The 14,895-nt window shown below is 45.6% G+C and overlaps 1 protein-coding gene across 1 annotated transcript; it reads left to right on the top strand.

The window, feature by feature from the left end:
• Positions 1 to 4,131: 4,131 nt before the first annotated feature.
• Positions 4,132 to 13,284, top strand: Gpr15lg (G protein-coupled receptor 15 ligand). Its single transcript, XM_070020745.1, has 3 exons — positions 4,132 to 4,371; positions 5,708 to 5,788; positions 12,088 to 13,284. The coding sequence occupies exons 1-3, from the start codon at positions 4,302 to 4,304 to the stop codon at positions 12,171 to 12,173; spliced, it is 237 nt and encodes a 78-aa protein (XP_069876846.1). The 5' UTR covers positions 4,132 to 4,301; the 3' UTR covers positions 12,174 to 13,284.
• Positions 13,285 to 14,895: the final 1,611 nt, after the last annotated feature.

Here is a 14,895-nt window from a genome sequence, read left to right on the forward strand (position 1 = left end):
AGCAGTGGTCCCCAGAGTGTAGGGTTGCACCTAGAATTTACTCTCTCTACCCTGTGTTATTTCAACTTAGGGGGACAGGATTGCTTCAGCAATTGGTTTGGGGAACATTTGAGAAGCTGAGGGCACAAAGCATGAAGCTCAGCGATGCAGCATCTGCTGAGCACAGCCTCCAAGTCTCCAAGTTCAATGTCCAGTATTAGAAAAAAAGGAAGAAAAGAAAAGAGAAAAACATCACAGGTAGGAACCAGGCACCAGTGGCTCACTCCTGTAATCTTAGCTCCTCAGGAGGCTGAGAGCTGAGGATGGAAGTTCAAAACCAGCCCAGGCAGAAAAGTCTATGAGACTCTTCAACTAAAAGCCTGAAAGTGAGATATGACTCAAGTGGTAGAACATCAACCTTGGGCAAAATAGCCAAGGAAGAGCGTAAGGCCCTGAGTTCAAGCCCCATTACTGGCAAAAGAAAGAAAAGGGAAAAAAGGAGAAAAAAGAGGGAGGAAGGAAGCAAGCAAAAAATAAAGAGAAAAGAAAGCGGAAAAAAGGGAAGGAAGGAAGGAAGGAAGGAAAGAAGGAAGGAAGGGAGGGAGGGAAGAAAAAACAAGTAGGATCCTGCCAGATTTGTCCCAAGATGTGGTCCCAGGAAAACCTGCCAGTCTGTGAGTTGTATGTGTAAATGTATAAGGAGCAAAGCCCTTGGATAGCCCATTCCTTCCCTTTGCTGTCAATTAATTACCCTAATCCCTACATCTCTGTCAGCTAGGCTTTTATTTTCCCCTCTGATGATGGTTTGCCAAAAGCAACAAGGATTGATTTCCATGCAAATAATACCTGTTACAACAGGTAACAGGTGAGTGACAGCCCAAGGTGACCTGCTACCCAGAAAACTCAGCACTCTCAAATGACTCCTGATGAAAATCTAGTGATGCTAGTCCTTGATTTGTACAACGGATATTGTCCTAATCTTATGACACTAGGCTGGCTGTATAGGCCTGGGGCTTAAGAATCTGGTGTGTGTGGGGGGTGGGGAATGTGTCTGGGAATGTGGCTTAGTGGTAGAGTGCTTGCCTAGCATGCATGAAGCCCTTGGTTCGATTCCTCAGTAACACAAACAGAAAGCCAGAAGTGGCATTGTGGCTCAAGTGGTAGAGTGCTGGCCTTGAGCAAAAGAAGCTCAGGGACAGTGCCCAGGCCCTGAGTTCAAGACCTGGGACTGGCAAAAAAAAAAAAAAAAAAGTAGAAAAGAAAAACAACCTGGTGCTGTCCTGCAAGTGCAGCCTGACCCACCCAGTACTTCACCCTCTTTCCAAAAGTGACCACCCAAGGTCTCTCTTGGGTACCAGCTCTAGAGCTGTCTTGGTAGACACCACAGTCAAGCAGGCCATCAGGACTCAGAGCACACTTGCAGAGGGAGTCAGGATGGGCCCGGGGAAGGTGATTGACATGACATACTGTCAGTCCTTTGACCTAGCAGCCTCAGTTTCTTTCTGCAAACTAAAGAGATGTGTGTCTGTGTGTGTCTGTGTCTGTGTGTGTGCACACACGTGCATGGATATTGTCCTTGTTCCTGAGCATTTTTGCTCAAGGCTAGCACTCTACCACTTACACCACAGCTCCACTTCTGGCTATTTGGTGTTTAAATGAAGATAAGAGTCTCCCTGACTTTCCTTCCTAGGCTGGCTTCAAACTATGATCCTCAGATGTCAGCCTCCTGAGTAGCGAGGATTACAAGCATAAGCCACCAGCACCCAACAACTTCAAAGCTTTTGACAATATATAAAAGTATTCAGGCTGTCAATAGTCCATAATCATTGATTTGCTCATTTAGCTGTTCTAAGCATATGGCCTCTTTTTTCCCCCTCTAATCTATAGCAGAGGAGGAAGGCTAGGGAAAGTGTAACATGGGCCAGATCCCTGCAACAAGGAATACCTGACATGGCTGCCCTAAACCTGGAGATCTTAGAAAGCTGGAAAGATATTGGCATCCTCAATAGGAACTTCAAGGATAGGAACCAGAATCATTTCCTTGGGCAGAAAGGCAAAGTTATCCAGGCATAGGAGAGATGGCCAACCCTATCTTCACTGGCTGGTCCTGGCCTACCTACAAAATAAAAATTATATTTCTATCTTCAGCCACAGATAATGCCTAGCCTGTGTTCAAATACATGGAAATCCCATCACTCACAGTTCCTTTCCACTCTTGTAGCTGGAAGGGTGTTTGCATCTTTCTGTATTCTCTGGACACCAGTTTGGACATATGGTACCGATTCTTCTTCTGTGGGGTTGTGTCTAATTGCCTGAGCCTTATCTCCTGTCCCTAGAGATGACAGCTTGCTTTGGGCAGGAAAGAGGTACCACCATGGATTTTCAGCACATTCAAGGAATTGCAGAACCCACACACTGCTCACAATTAAACAGACAGGCCCCACTAGGTATAAAGGTGCAATGGGTCCATAGCATTTGCCCCAACTCTCAGGAATTCAACCTTCCATCGTCCCCTGGGCTCAGACCCAGTGTCTCCAAGATCTGCATCATGATGGAAACAGCATGAGAACTAACATCACAACTCTTGCCAGCACTGCCTAGAATGCTTAGGAAGAGGGGATAGTAGGCTTGTTCTGGAAAGACTAGCAAGAATTGGCTCAGAACATGGGGTCTGAGCTCAGCCTAAGCAGGGACTCAACAGAATGAATTAGAAATACCTGTCCCTTTATGGCTCCCAAAGGCTAGGGCCTTGCCTAGACTCACGAATCTAGATGCCATTATTAAGAAAACATTCAGGAGACCATCCCTGAATAGAAGAGAAACCTTCAATGTTTACATCATCAGTCTCTACCCAACCAAAGTCTTCCCATGCCTCCCCTTTACTTTTTTCTTTTAATGATTAAGAAGTTGTATAAGGGGGTTAAAATTCCTTAAGTCAGGGTAGGCATACCAATGCTTCTTGGTCAGTGTCACCCATTTATTCATTCTCCATTTTCTCCCTGCTGTCCCTACCCACAAGTTAACATAGTTCCATTCTTACATAATGTGCATTGAACATAATGACTACATTTTCTTACCTCTCTTCCATTCCTATGATTCCCCTTTGCTCTCCTCCCAAAATATGTTTCCACTTCCTGGTATTCATTTTGATAAGCAGTACATTAGTCGTTCAGAGGAGTTACACCTTTGAAGTCTAAGTATACTATCATTTAGTCTGTTTGTTTGTATGTAAATGCTGTGAGCCCCATATATGCTATCATGCACGGTTGTATTTTAAATCTAGTTTCTACAGATGAAAGAAAACATGTGTCCTTTGTTTCTCTGGGCCTGGCTTACTTAACAGGATTTGTGCTAGGTCCATCCATTTTCCTACATTTCACATATCATTTCTAGTGGAAGAGTAAAATTCCATTGTATCCATGTACCACATTTTCTTAGTCCACTCATCCATTTTAGGCATTCCTCCAGTATTCATACCTTAGCCAATCTAACTCCTCTGTTAGCCCATGCAACATAACTTACCAAGCCAGCCCAGCCCCACATCCTGTCCATTATCTCTGTATAGCCTCCTCTTCATTCCCCACCCCTGACAGCATAATGACTCTCTCTGCCCTTTGACATGTCCAAAACTTACAACAGCAATGTGGCAGATACCTGTCCACACAGAAGCTCCACCAACAGAAGCTCCCCATGGCCAGGCACAGCCTCTTCTGTATCCCTGAGGCCCAAAGTATGGCCCATCCTGGGACATGTATCCAAGGAATGGATGACAACTGAATCTCATGGCCTGGTGAGATGCATCAGGAAAAGTAACCCTACGCCATTTCACACTTGGGCAGCAGACTTAGAGTCATTCAATGGCAATTTCAAGATCACACCTCTGGCAGGTGTCACAGTAAGCCTTCCAACCCAGACCATTTGACTCTCTCTGATGTTTTGCAGATGATTTTATGGTCCTTCTCCCAGCCACATTTATGAAAGCCTGAAGTTGATGGGATTATTACGGACATTAAAAGTTAACCTTCAACCTTGCATCAGGCCTTTCCTGCTCCAACCACTGAGGCCAGGTGGAGAGCTAACCCTCAGGGCTAGGCATTTATAGTTCTCTATGCTTCAAATCACTTAATGTTCTTGACTTCTTGAAAAACTGGGTAATATTTTTCCCTTTTTAGGAAGGGCTGACTGTACTTTATATGAAAATTCCAAGGGTGTGGTACCCTGCCAATCAGGAAATACCTCTCTGTGTCTCTATAAATGTCTGCCAGAGAGGTCTTCTATAGGACATTCGCCTCCTCAGGACCTGAGACTTCCTGCATCTCACTATGAGGCTTCTAGTCCTTTCCAGCTTGCTCTTCGTTCTGCTGCTCTGTTTCTCCATCTTCTCCTTGGAAGGTAGGGCTGCTCCACACCCGTTACCCCATCGGTCCCCCCCACTCCGAAATCAGGGACAGATATTGTATTGTCTGAGAAGGCCATTCTGAGCTCTGGAATGACTCAAGCCTGAATCTATGCAGTGCCCTTATCCGCCATAGCCCCCTAACTGGCTGCTTGGGGCAGCTTCAGGCCCAGAACCTCCACCCACCTCTCCCCCAGCTCTCTTACGATTCATGGCTACTCCACAAGACGGCTGGAGCCACGTCCTTATTGCCTGGAAATTCAGCGCCATCCACGTGTGTTGTGCTTAAATCAGTATAAATTTGTGCTGGGTGAGTAGTCAAATTAGCTGGTTAGCTATCTGATTTTGAGCATTCCAAAATCTCATGCACAGAAAACACCCACAGGTGGATGGAATGAGGTAAGATGGCAGGGGAAGTGTCTGTATATGTTTAACAGTGGCTGGGCAGGGGGTAATGTTTTCAGCCCCATGGATAGGAGTATTTGGCTCTCCTGATTCAGAGAGGTAAGTATTGGGGCTTTTTTGTGTTGCCTAGAAACTGCTTACTTTGGAATATCGGCAGAGAAAAAAAAATGCTGTTTCCCCATAAAGGGTTCTTTCTATCCCTTTAAGACGATCTGACAGATTCCAGAAATGGTGTTAGTCAATTAATACTTGTAAATGTATCTTACCACCCTGAATGAAGCACACGATCATGAATGTCCTTGGGCATTGCAATGGTTCATAACTTCATAATGTATTAATATATGGAACAGAGCTATGTGTATATAAATATTTCTTCTATTTAGGATTCTTAAACTAGATTTCCAAGAGAATTGCTGTGTGGAATAACATCATTTCTCCACAGTGCCAAAACTGTGTTTAGACTTGAGCAGCATGAGAAAGATCTATTCTCAGAGCATTGTTACTCACCAAAGCTGACTTTGCTGTTTATGAAAAGTAATAACAAAGCCCACCTCTTATTCTGGTTCAAAGCTAACCAGGGAAGAAAAAGCCCTGAGAGTTTAATTTCCAGTTAGCCACCAAAAGGCTAGAAGTGTAGACATGGCTCAAGTGGTAGAGCTCCAGTTACGAGCAAAAAAGCCAAGTCACAGCACTAGGCTCTGAGTTTAAGCCCCACTACCTACACACACACACACACACACACACACACACACACACACACACACACACACCACTTCCCTCCTGAAGCCTGGCTCATCCTGAGTCTCCTTGAATAAATATTTCTGTACACTGAGCCTTGGAAGTAGAAACTCACTAGAGCTGTCTCTGCAAAGATCTGTTCCAGGGTGTCTCAAACCCACTGAAGTATCTGTTTCTTTGTGTCTTCAGGGAGAAGGCATTTTGCCAAGTCTGGGAAACTCAGGTTCTGTTGTCGCCTAGCTCCTAGCCGCAACCAGACAACCCAGAAAGGTAAGTATCCTCACCCTGCTAGGACCCAGAGGAGGCACAGGACAGGCTAGACTTGTAATGGCCCCCACCTGTACCTGGCTGTATTCACTAGTACAGAGCCCCACCCCACCCCACCCCTGCAAATAGGTGTGATCTCAGGTCTCAGTGCAAGTCACTGATGGGGGATGGCATCTGAGAAGCCCCAATTTGGTGGAAAACAGGGTGGCTCCCAAAGATGCAGGCATCCAGACAGCAGACCCAGGCACCAAGCTGGAGGCTCAAAGCCAGAATCCATGCTCAGGATGAGTTGCAAAAATTCACAGTCTGACCTTTCTCAGACTTGAAGAAATGATCCACTGAGTACTAAGAGGGCACAAAGCCTGACCAAAGAGGGCTGTGTGTTCCTAGTACTGAGGCTCCAGGCCAGGGGCAGCCCGACACATGTGACCTGTGCTGCTGGACCTCTGTGGTCAGAGGGCCATAGATCACAGAGTGGGCAGAGCCCTGCAGGAAGGCCGCAAAGCCTGGACACCAACGTCTTGCCTATGCTTCAGCTCTGCAGCCCTGCTGGTTCCTCTGGGCAGCACCAAAGCAAAGAAGCAAAAAGGCAAAGAGGCTTGCAATCAATGGCAAAGCCTTGGGTCCTTATGTCTACCCCAGAAGAAACATGGGTGGGGAAGATGGTGGTAAAGTTAGAGGGAGGGGAGCAGGATGGCTTCAGTCTCAGGCCACCCCAACAGCCCCTCCTTCCAACTGGTATCACACCCAGAGTGGGGCTGAGTAAAAATAACCAGTTGTCACACATACACCTCAAGAACTGAGAACTGAGTGTGAGGCACCCACCCAGGCGAGGTGGAGGGTGAGCAACGCCTGTCTACAGCTCAGTCCCCCCCAGGCCTAGAAGAGGAGGAGCCGAGGAGCAGCAGTGTTTCTGTGAAATGAGATGCAAACCTAGGAAGAAAGGTGGCTTGTTCCAACCTGCCCATCCTCTCTAACCCTCCCTGGCAGGATACTCAGAGACAAGAGGGAGAAATCGGAGGGCGGGGTGCACCCATTCATAACACATATATACAGACACTTACACAAATACATGCAAACACATATACATAGCACACCACTACACACACCGTGAGATACACAATGACAATACATATTGTAACCCCTCTGTACAATACTTTTACAATAAAAATATATAACACACAGAATAAACAGACAAAAATACATATGCCATACACTACACACATACGTATACACAGATACACATGGATACACATGCATTCAGGCACACACAGATATGTATACAAATGCATACATACATAACCATATATGCCCCACAACAATGTACAGTTATACACAGCTTACACATACTACCCACCTAGCCATACATGTCAGCAAAACACTAAACACAAAGACACAAATAAATATACAATGCACAGACATGTACACACACTGTGCATGAACACATATACTATCAGGTACACACACACACAAATACATATCTACACAAATGCATCATAACACGTACCTCACCACTATACTTAGAAAGCCAGAAATAGACACATAGACCCCCCCCCCACACACACACACAGTTCATAGGAAACAGCCAGAATTGCTCCTTGCGCACAACCTTCTCAAGTGCAGAACCATTTAGATCCATGGCCTTTATGTGGAGATTAGATTTCTTATTTGTGTGTATATTTTCAAAATGCCATTTCAGAAATGGATCAACAACTTAGAAGAAGAGTGAAACAAACATATTGACTGGGTCCTGGAGGTCTTGTGTCTAATGTATAGATTGGGAAACTGAGACTCAGAAAGAAACTGAGGCAGAACAGAAACCAGAGTCTATGGACCTCTTTCCTGCGACAATTTGCCTTTTCTCTCTAGAGGGAAAGTTCCTGCAGCCTCTGAATGAGGACAGGCCAGGGCTAGGTAGATGCAGAAGTCTGCAGGCTGCATACCTTTGAGCAGGTCCCCAGGTTGGCTGAGCTGTGGTAAGGAGTCAATGAGGTCATGTCCATAAAGCCCTTGGCATCCAGCCTGCCACATAGCACAAGGCCTGTTACCTGAGGTGAAGGCTAGGCCCTAATCAGGCCTCCAGAGCAGTGCCAACATGGAACAGCAAAGCCCAGGCTGTCTTACAAGCCAACCTGGGGATGATCAGAGAGAAGGAGGCGGTGAATCAAGTGTTATGTGACACAGAGCAGGATTTTAGAATTTTCCAGGCTCCTGAAACCCAGCCTTCTGTCCCAGTTCAGAGAGAATGCAGGGGTGACTCCTTTCAGTCTAAAGCTTTCCTAAGCATTACTCTGAATCTGAACCCCGTGTTGCATGCAGGGCATAGACAGCCAAGATTCTGCGTTAAAGGGACCAAAGCCATCTTTGAAATTTAAAGGTGATAAATGGCTGCTCTGCTGCATTGACCACATTTATCACTTTACTTTAAAAATAAAGAGTTTCTCAAGTATTTTGAAAGTGCGTAGCGTCCCACATAGCAGCCTGGTTCTGGGATTTGAATTCAGAGCTTCACACTTGCTCATGTTGCATCCCACAGCTTATACTCTACTACTTTTGTCACACCTCCACTCTACCTTGTCCCTGGTTATTTTGGAGATGGAGTCTCTCACAAGTGTGAGCCACCAGCACCCAGTATTAATTGGTTTTTTGTCTTTTTAAACTGAGAGCTTTGTACTTGCTAGACAAAGGCTCTAATTACTTCAACTATAACTCCTTCCCCAACCTCCCCCCTAAGAAACATTCAATATACTGGCCGTATTGGCTCTTGAGGGACATCCAGCACTGGCCCCAAGACTATGAAGTCGGATTGATGATTGTTTAAGCCCCATCAGCTGAAAGGTCTATGAGTTTGAGACCTCTGTCAACCACTTTCCTGAGACTGACAGAGGGAAAGCTTCTGGGAGACCCAGGCAGCTGAGAGACTGCCCAGGTTCAGAGAGCCGCTGCCACCTCCCTGCATCAAAGTGCAGCAGAGGAACAATATCCTGGGAGCAGACTCACAGTGCAAGCCATAAGCCACCAAGTGGCCATCCATCCTTGTCTGCAAAAAGACCTCAGGTTGCAGGGACGAAAGCTACCCACTGAAGACAGTGTGGTGGCTTGAAGTTTCTTATTCCAGAGAAGACATGAAGACACAGAACAATGGGCCTTGAAAGGAGGTAGAGAAATCTCAGATCCATAGCCATAATCCTTGTAATTATATCCATAGCTGCATTTCAAGCCATCCCCAGCTTTGTATTTATGATTTTCCATGATTCTTCATGTCACTAGATATGTTTTCTAGGTTTAGCTGATTCCATCCTCTTCCTTCCTTCTTTCCTTCCTTCATTTCTCCCTCCTTCCTTCCCTTTCTTTTTCTCTCCCTCCCTTTTCTTTCTCTTGTTTCCTTCCTTCCTTCCTTCCTTCCTTCCTTCCTTCCTTCCTTCCTTCCTTCCTTCCTTCCTTCCTTCCTTCCTTTCTTTCTTTTTTTGTTGGTCATGGGGCCTGAATTATGAGCTGTTACACAGTTTCTCAGCTCTTCAGCTCAAGGCTAACATTCTACCACATGAGTCCCAGTGCCACTTCCAGTTTTCTGATTCGTTTATTGGAGATAAGGGTCTCACAGACTTTCCTGCCCAGGCTTTGAACCGCAATCCTCAGACCTCTGCCTCCTGAGTAGCTAGGATTACAGATATTAGCTGGTGTCCAGTGTTTTCTTTCTTTCTTTTTATCACCTTTTCTTTTTTCCCTTGTTTTTTTTCTTTCTATCACCTTTTCTTTCTTTTTCCCTTTTTTCTTTCCTTCTCTCTTCCTTCTTTCTTCCTTCCTTTCTTCTTTCCTTTCTCTTCCTTCCTTCCTTTCTCTCTCTCTCCTGATCTTTCCTTCCCTGCTATTTTCTTTCTTTTTTCCTTTCCTTTTCTTTTTCTTCTTTCTTCCTCCCTTCCTCCTTTTTTTTGTCTTAGATAAAGTCTTACTATAAAGCCCGGACTGACCTCAAACTCACAGTCCTCCTGCCTCAGCTTCCCAGTGATTAGATCACAAGCCGCATCCATTCTTCTTAGAGTTCAGCAAAGTGGCTTTGTGGATCTTGGCTAGGCTCTCCTGCCTGCCTCAAGCTGGAGGATGGGCCCAATTGGAACATTTAGAATCTCTGCACATGGTTTTTCATTCCCCAAGCATGCTATGCCAGACTGCTCACTCAGGGTTGCTGAACTCCACTTACATAATGGAGAATACATTAAGGCCTCTTTAGGCAGGGGCCAGGAACTAGTCCACCTTCATTCCACCCCATGCTATTGGTCAAAGCAAGTCATAAAGCCAGTCCAGATACCAGAAGCAGGGGAATGGATTCCATATTAAAGTAAAAGTAACCACAAAAGAGAAGGCAGAGTATTTTTCCCATATGTGCAATCTATCAACCACAATTGTTTTTGTTTTGTCAGTCTTAGGGACTGAACTCTGGGCCTGGGTGCTGTCCCTCAGCTCTTCAGCTCAAGGCTAGTGTACTACCACTTGAGACACTTCCAGCTTTTTTTCTGCTTTCTATGGTGCTAAGAATTGAACCCAGGGCCTCATACATGCGAGGCAAGCACTGAGCCAACTTCCCAGCACTCAACCACAATGTTTATTGTAAAAACTAGAAAGGGCTGTCTGGGATTTAAAGGTAGGGATGGGGGTAGAGGAAGTGTTCAGGAAACCGTGGGCCTCCATCAGGAATGCTAGTGGAAAATTCTTATAGTACCATATCAATAGAAAAGAGCGCACGCTATATTGTTGTGATGATCACCATGAGAAGATAAAAGCACTTTCAAAGGAAGAAGGAAAAGTAGGAAGAAAAACACACCAATGTTAGCACTTATGATTAATACATGAGGCTTGTAGATGAATTATGATCATTCAATCTATTTTTAGTTTAGCACGTGCTTATTTAGCAATGACTAGGAGGAGGATTTATGCCTGCTAACACACTTAATCTCAAAATAATCCTAAAAGTTAGGTACTAGGACTGTCCTCATTTTCACACAGGAGGGAGAAAAGCACAGAAAAGTAAGAGTTTGTTGGGCTGGATGCCAGTGGCTCACACCTGTAATCCTAGCTACTCAAGAGACTAAGATCTGAAGATCAAGGTTTGAAGCTAGCAAGTCCATGAGATTTTTTTTTCTGGTCCCAGGACTTGAACTCATGGCCTGGGCACTGTCCCTGAGCCTCTTTGTGCTCAAGACTAGAGCTCTAAACTTGAGTCACAGTGCCACTTCTAGATTTTTCTGAGTAGTTTATTGAAGATAAGAGTCACAGACTTTTCTGTCCAGATTGGTTTTTGAACCATGATCCTCAGATCTCAGCATCCTGAGTAGCTAGAATTACAGGTATGAGCCACTGGCACTTGGCTATGAGATTCTTATCTCCAATTAAACAGAAAAAAAAGCCAGAAATGGAGGTGTGGCTCACATGGTAGAGTGCCAACATTGATCAAAAAAGCCAAGCAAGAATGTGTTTCTGAGTTCAAGCTTCATTACCACACACGCATACACACAGAGAAAGAAAGAAAGAAAGAAAGAAAGAAAGAAAGAAAGAAAGAAGAAAGAAAGAAGGAAAGAAGGAGGGAAAGAAGGAAGGAAGTTAGGAAGGAAGGAAGGAAGGAAGGAAGGAAGGAAGGAAGGAAGGAAGGAAGGAAGGAAAAGAAAACTTGTTGAAGGTCACACAGCTAATAAGTGGCACAATGAGCTTTGAATCCAAATAATTAGGCTCCAGATTCTATGTTTTTTAACTTCCACATTACAGTGTATATACTAATAATTTGAACAAAAGAGAGGAACAATATTCGTTACCACAACTTAACCCTTCTGATTCATTTGTGTCTACTTTATTTTTCCTTTTAGTTCAGAAACACTTACTTAGCTTTATTATTTGTCTTGATAGTCACCTGCTGGGCTCCAAGGAGGAAAGTAAGATCTGGTTTTTTCTTTGAGTTTAAAAGAAAAATTGTATTTAGCAGGACAGTGGAGGCTCACACTTCTAATCCTAGCTACTCAGGGGGCTGACATCTGAGGAGCCAGCCTGAGCAGGAAAATTCAAGAGATTTCTATCTCCAATTCAGCACCCAAAAAGCTGAAAGCGGAACTGTGGCTCAAGTGGCAGAGCACAAAACTAAGGGAAAATGTTTAGGGACAGCACCCAGGCCCTGAGTTCAAGCTCCAGAACCAGCACAAAAGGAAAAAAAAAGAACATTGTATTTGAGAATGAATCTTGATTGTCTATCTCTCTTTCTCTCCATTCCCCACTTTCTGCCCCCTCCTTCTGATCTGCCTATTGCTCCCTTCCAGGAAATCGCATGAAGGTCTGCCGAGTGTGCAAGGTGAAGGCAGTGGCCCAGCCTTGGGTGGTACCTGGGGCACTCCCACAGGTGTGACTTCCCCAGAGCCAGGCTCTACCAACCGAAACTCTTGTGTCCAGAGCTGAAGACATCCAGAAGCCCCCAGATGGCCTCTTGTGACTTTCACAGCAATCTATTGTGATGTTGGAGGGCTTCATCTTGGGCAGCAAGGGCCCTGAGAAAGTTCTAGAATGTCAGGGCCTCGACCTGATCGTGTCATCAACCTTCATAATGATCGTGAATCAGGCCCAGCCCACCAGGCTTTGGTCCCCACAGAACCCGCCCATTGCTGAAAACTGAGGACCCTCATGATGACCTGTGCCAACTCAGATCCAGAGACTCCCACACCTGCTGGCGTGCAAGGTAGCAAGACCCCATGATAGACCAGGACTGCAGAGTATCAGCAACCACCCTTCTAACCTCCCAACCTGAAAGAGCAACTAAACAAACACATCTAACTAAACTCACAGAAAAATACTATGTTTGAGAACATTGATGATAGGGCCTGCACCACCATGGTCTTACAAATCTATCCCCATCTTGGTGTCATAGGTCATGTGAGGAAGAGGGACAATGTGTCCAGTACCTCATGGCACAAAGGCCAGCCCTCCTGAGATTTTCTGTGTGATCTAGGTACGACAGTTTCCTTCTGTGCAGAATGGACATTTCAGGACCTACTCAGAGGACACATGGACAGGTGTAAGGAGCTCACAAAGGGGAATAGCTCAGGAAGTCCCTGCTTCCCCTGCCATAAGTTTCTTTGTGTGAGAAGTATAGAGGTGTTGATGTTCAGAGTGCACACAGAGCTGAGGCACAGAAGAGACAGATGGCTCAGATCTAAGAGGCTTATCTATCTCCCAGCAAAGCTCTCTCTGATCGGATTCTCCCAGCAAGGTGAGAAGTCCCATTCCTACAACATCTACAGGCAGGGATGAGAACACTGGGCCCTGCAGGAGTCTGCTGAGGCAGGGTCTGAGGATAGCTGTCATTACCTTACCATGGGCCAGACTTCTCAGTCCTTCCCATAATCATCGCTTCTAGCTTACTCACTCCTCCAGTCACTGATTCCCATATTATGCCATGATCAGATTCAGTAGTAGGTTCTGGGACTCGGAAAAGAATAAACTTGGTCCCTTGACTCCTGTCATTGTTTGTTTGTTTTCTGCTTATGTGGTGCTGAGGAATCGAACCCAGGGCCTCATGCATGCAAGGCAAACGCTCTACCACTGAGCCACCTTCCCAGCCCCTCCTTTGACTTCTGAAAGTCAATTACTGCTCCACAAAATTGTAAGTTCCAAGGTTAGACCTGAGGATGGAGGGTTCAGGAGGAGAGTGGAAAATAAAAGCAGAGAGTTGACACACAAGCTCAGTCAGTGAAAGGGAGCATCCTCTTTGGGGAAAGAGGGTTTGGGAAGTGTGTGTGGGCATGTGTCATACGCACATGGATTGTGGGGTGTGTGTGTGTGTCTTTGTGTGTGTGTGTGTGTGTGTGTGTGTGTGTGTGTGTGTGTGTGTGTGTGTGTGTGTGTGTGTGTGTGTGTGTGTTGGGCTGAAGTAGGAGCACAGCTGAGACTCAGCCCAGAGGACTTAAGTGTTGAAACAGAATTCAGCACCTGGACAGCAACATGGAGGACAAAGGACCCAGGATCTCATCAGGTCTTTGGAGTTTATCTTAAGGAGAGATTTGTGTTAGGAGAGAGAGCACAAATGAGAGAAGGCAGAATTAACTAGAATGAGAGCATCACAGGGGCAGAGATGCAAGAACTGGGTAGGTAGAGAGACAAGTCAAACCCTACCAGGAGCCCCATTACTAAGAAGTTAGCCAGAAATGGCAGAACTGTAGTTCCTATGTCCTGGCCCTCCTCCTTCTCACCTTCTACCCAAAGAGGTGATGAAACACATACAACTTCACATGTGAGCTTGTATCCACCAGCATGGATAACTCCAAGATCATACACTCTGAGGAAAGCAGGAAGTCCATAAGCACTGCCTCTCTGAGAGGCATAGTGGGTGAGCTACAACCTAGCTAGTACACACTAGTAACAGAAAGGCCCAGCCTGGCATCTAATTGGGGGATCAGGGCAGGATTGCGGTGCCATGGCTGAAACCACAGTGCAGTGGACACTTGCCTTCCAGGGACACCAGCCTAAGAGGGCAGACTCAGCCCCAAACAAAACACAAAGGAAGATGAGGATTCTGGGAGTGGCCCGCTCCACCTGTGGCCTCTGTGACACTGATCAGATCAGATGCGTTGTAACACACTAAGTGCCAAGTTGAACAGAAACACCTTTGTACAACTACTTAAAGATAATCTACTTTAAAAAAAAAAAAAAAACATTCACTCTTTCTGGGCCAGCTGGAAGAGTGGATCTACTGCCCATCCCCCTCACTGTCCCAGACTAGATACAGGGGTAGGGAGGAGGGCACAGGTGTTGGATCCTACTAACAGGCTTCTTGAACACAGTTAATGAGATCCTTTGGGAGAGTTGGCCTGCTGGGGAGGCAAGGCAGGAATAGGCAGAGATCCTTCTCTTTGTGTTTTGGTCTTGCCCTCAAAGCCTAATGTCTGGGTTGTTTCCTGGCCTCTATTTTATCTTCATGAATGCTCAGAGAAGTCATGAAAACTCCTTGCAAGTCATAGAGAAAGGTTATGCCAAAGGAAGTCTGGGGTGGGGGGAAGGACCACTGGTGACTAGCCATTCCAGAGCATGAGATCTGAGGATCTGCGTGCAAAGCCAGCTTAGGCATAACATTTCAT

This window comes from Dipodomys merriami, unplaced genomic scaffold, assembly GCF_024711535.1.
Source record: "Dipodomys merriami isolate MVZ:Mamm:240054 unplaced genomic scaffold, mDipMer1.0.p SCAF_14, whole genome shotgun sequence".
Taxonomy (NCBI): Eukaryota; Metazoa; Chordata; class Mammalia; order Rodentia; family Heteromyidae; genus Dipodomys; species Dipodomys merriami.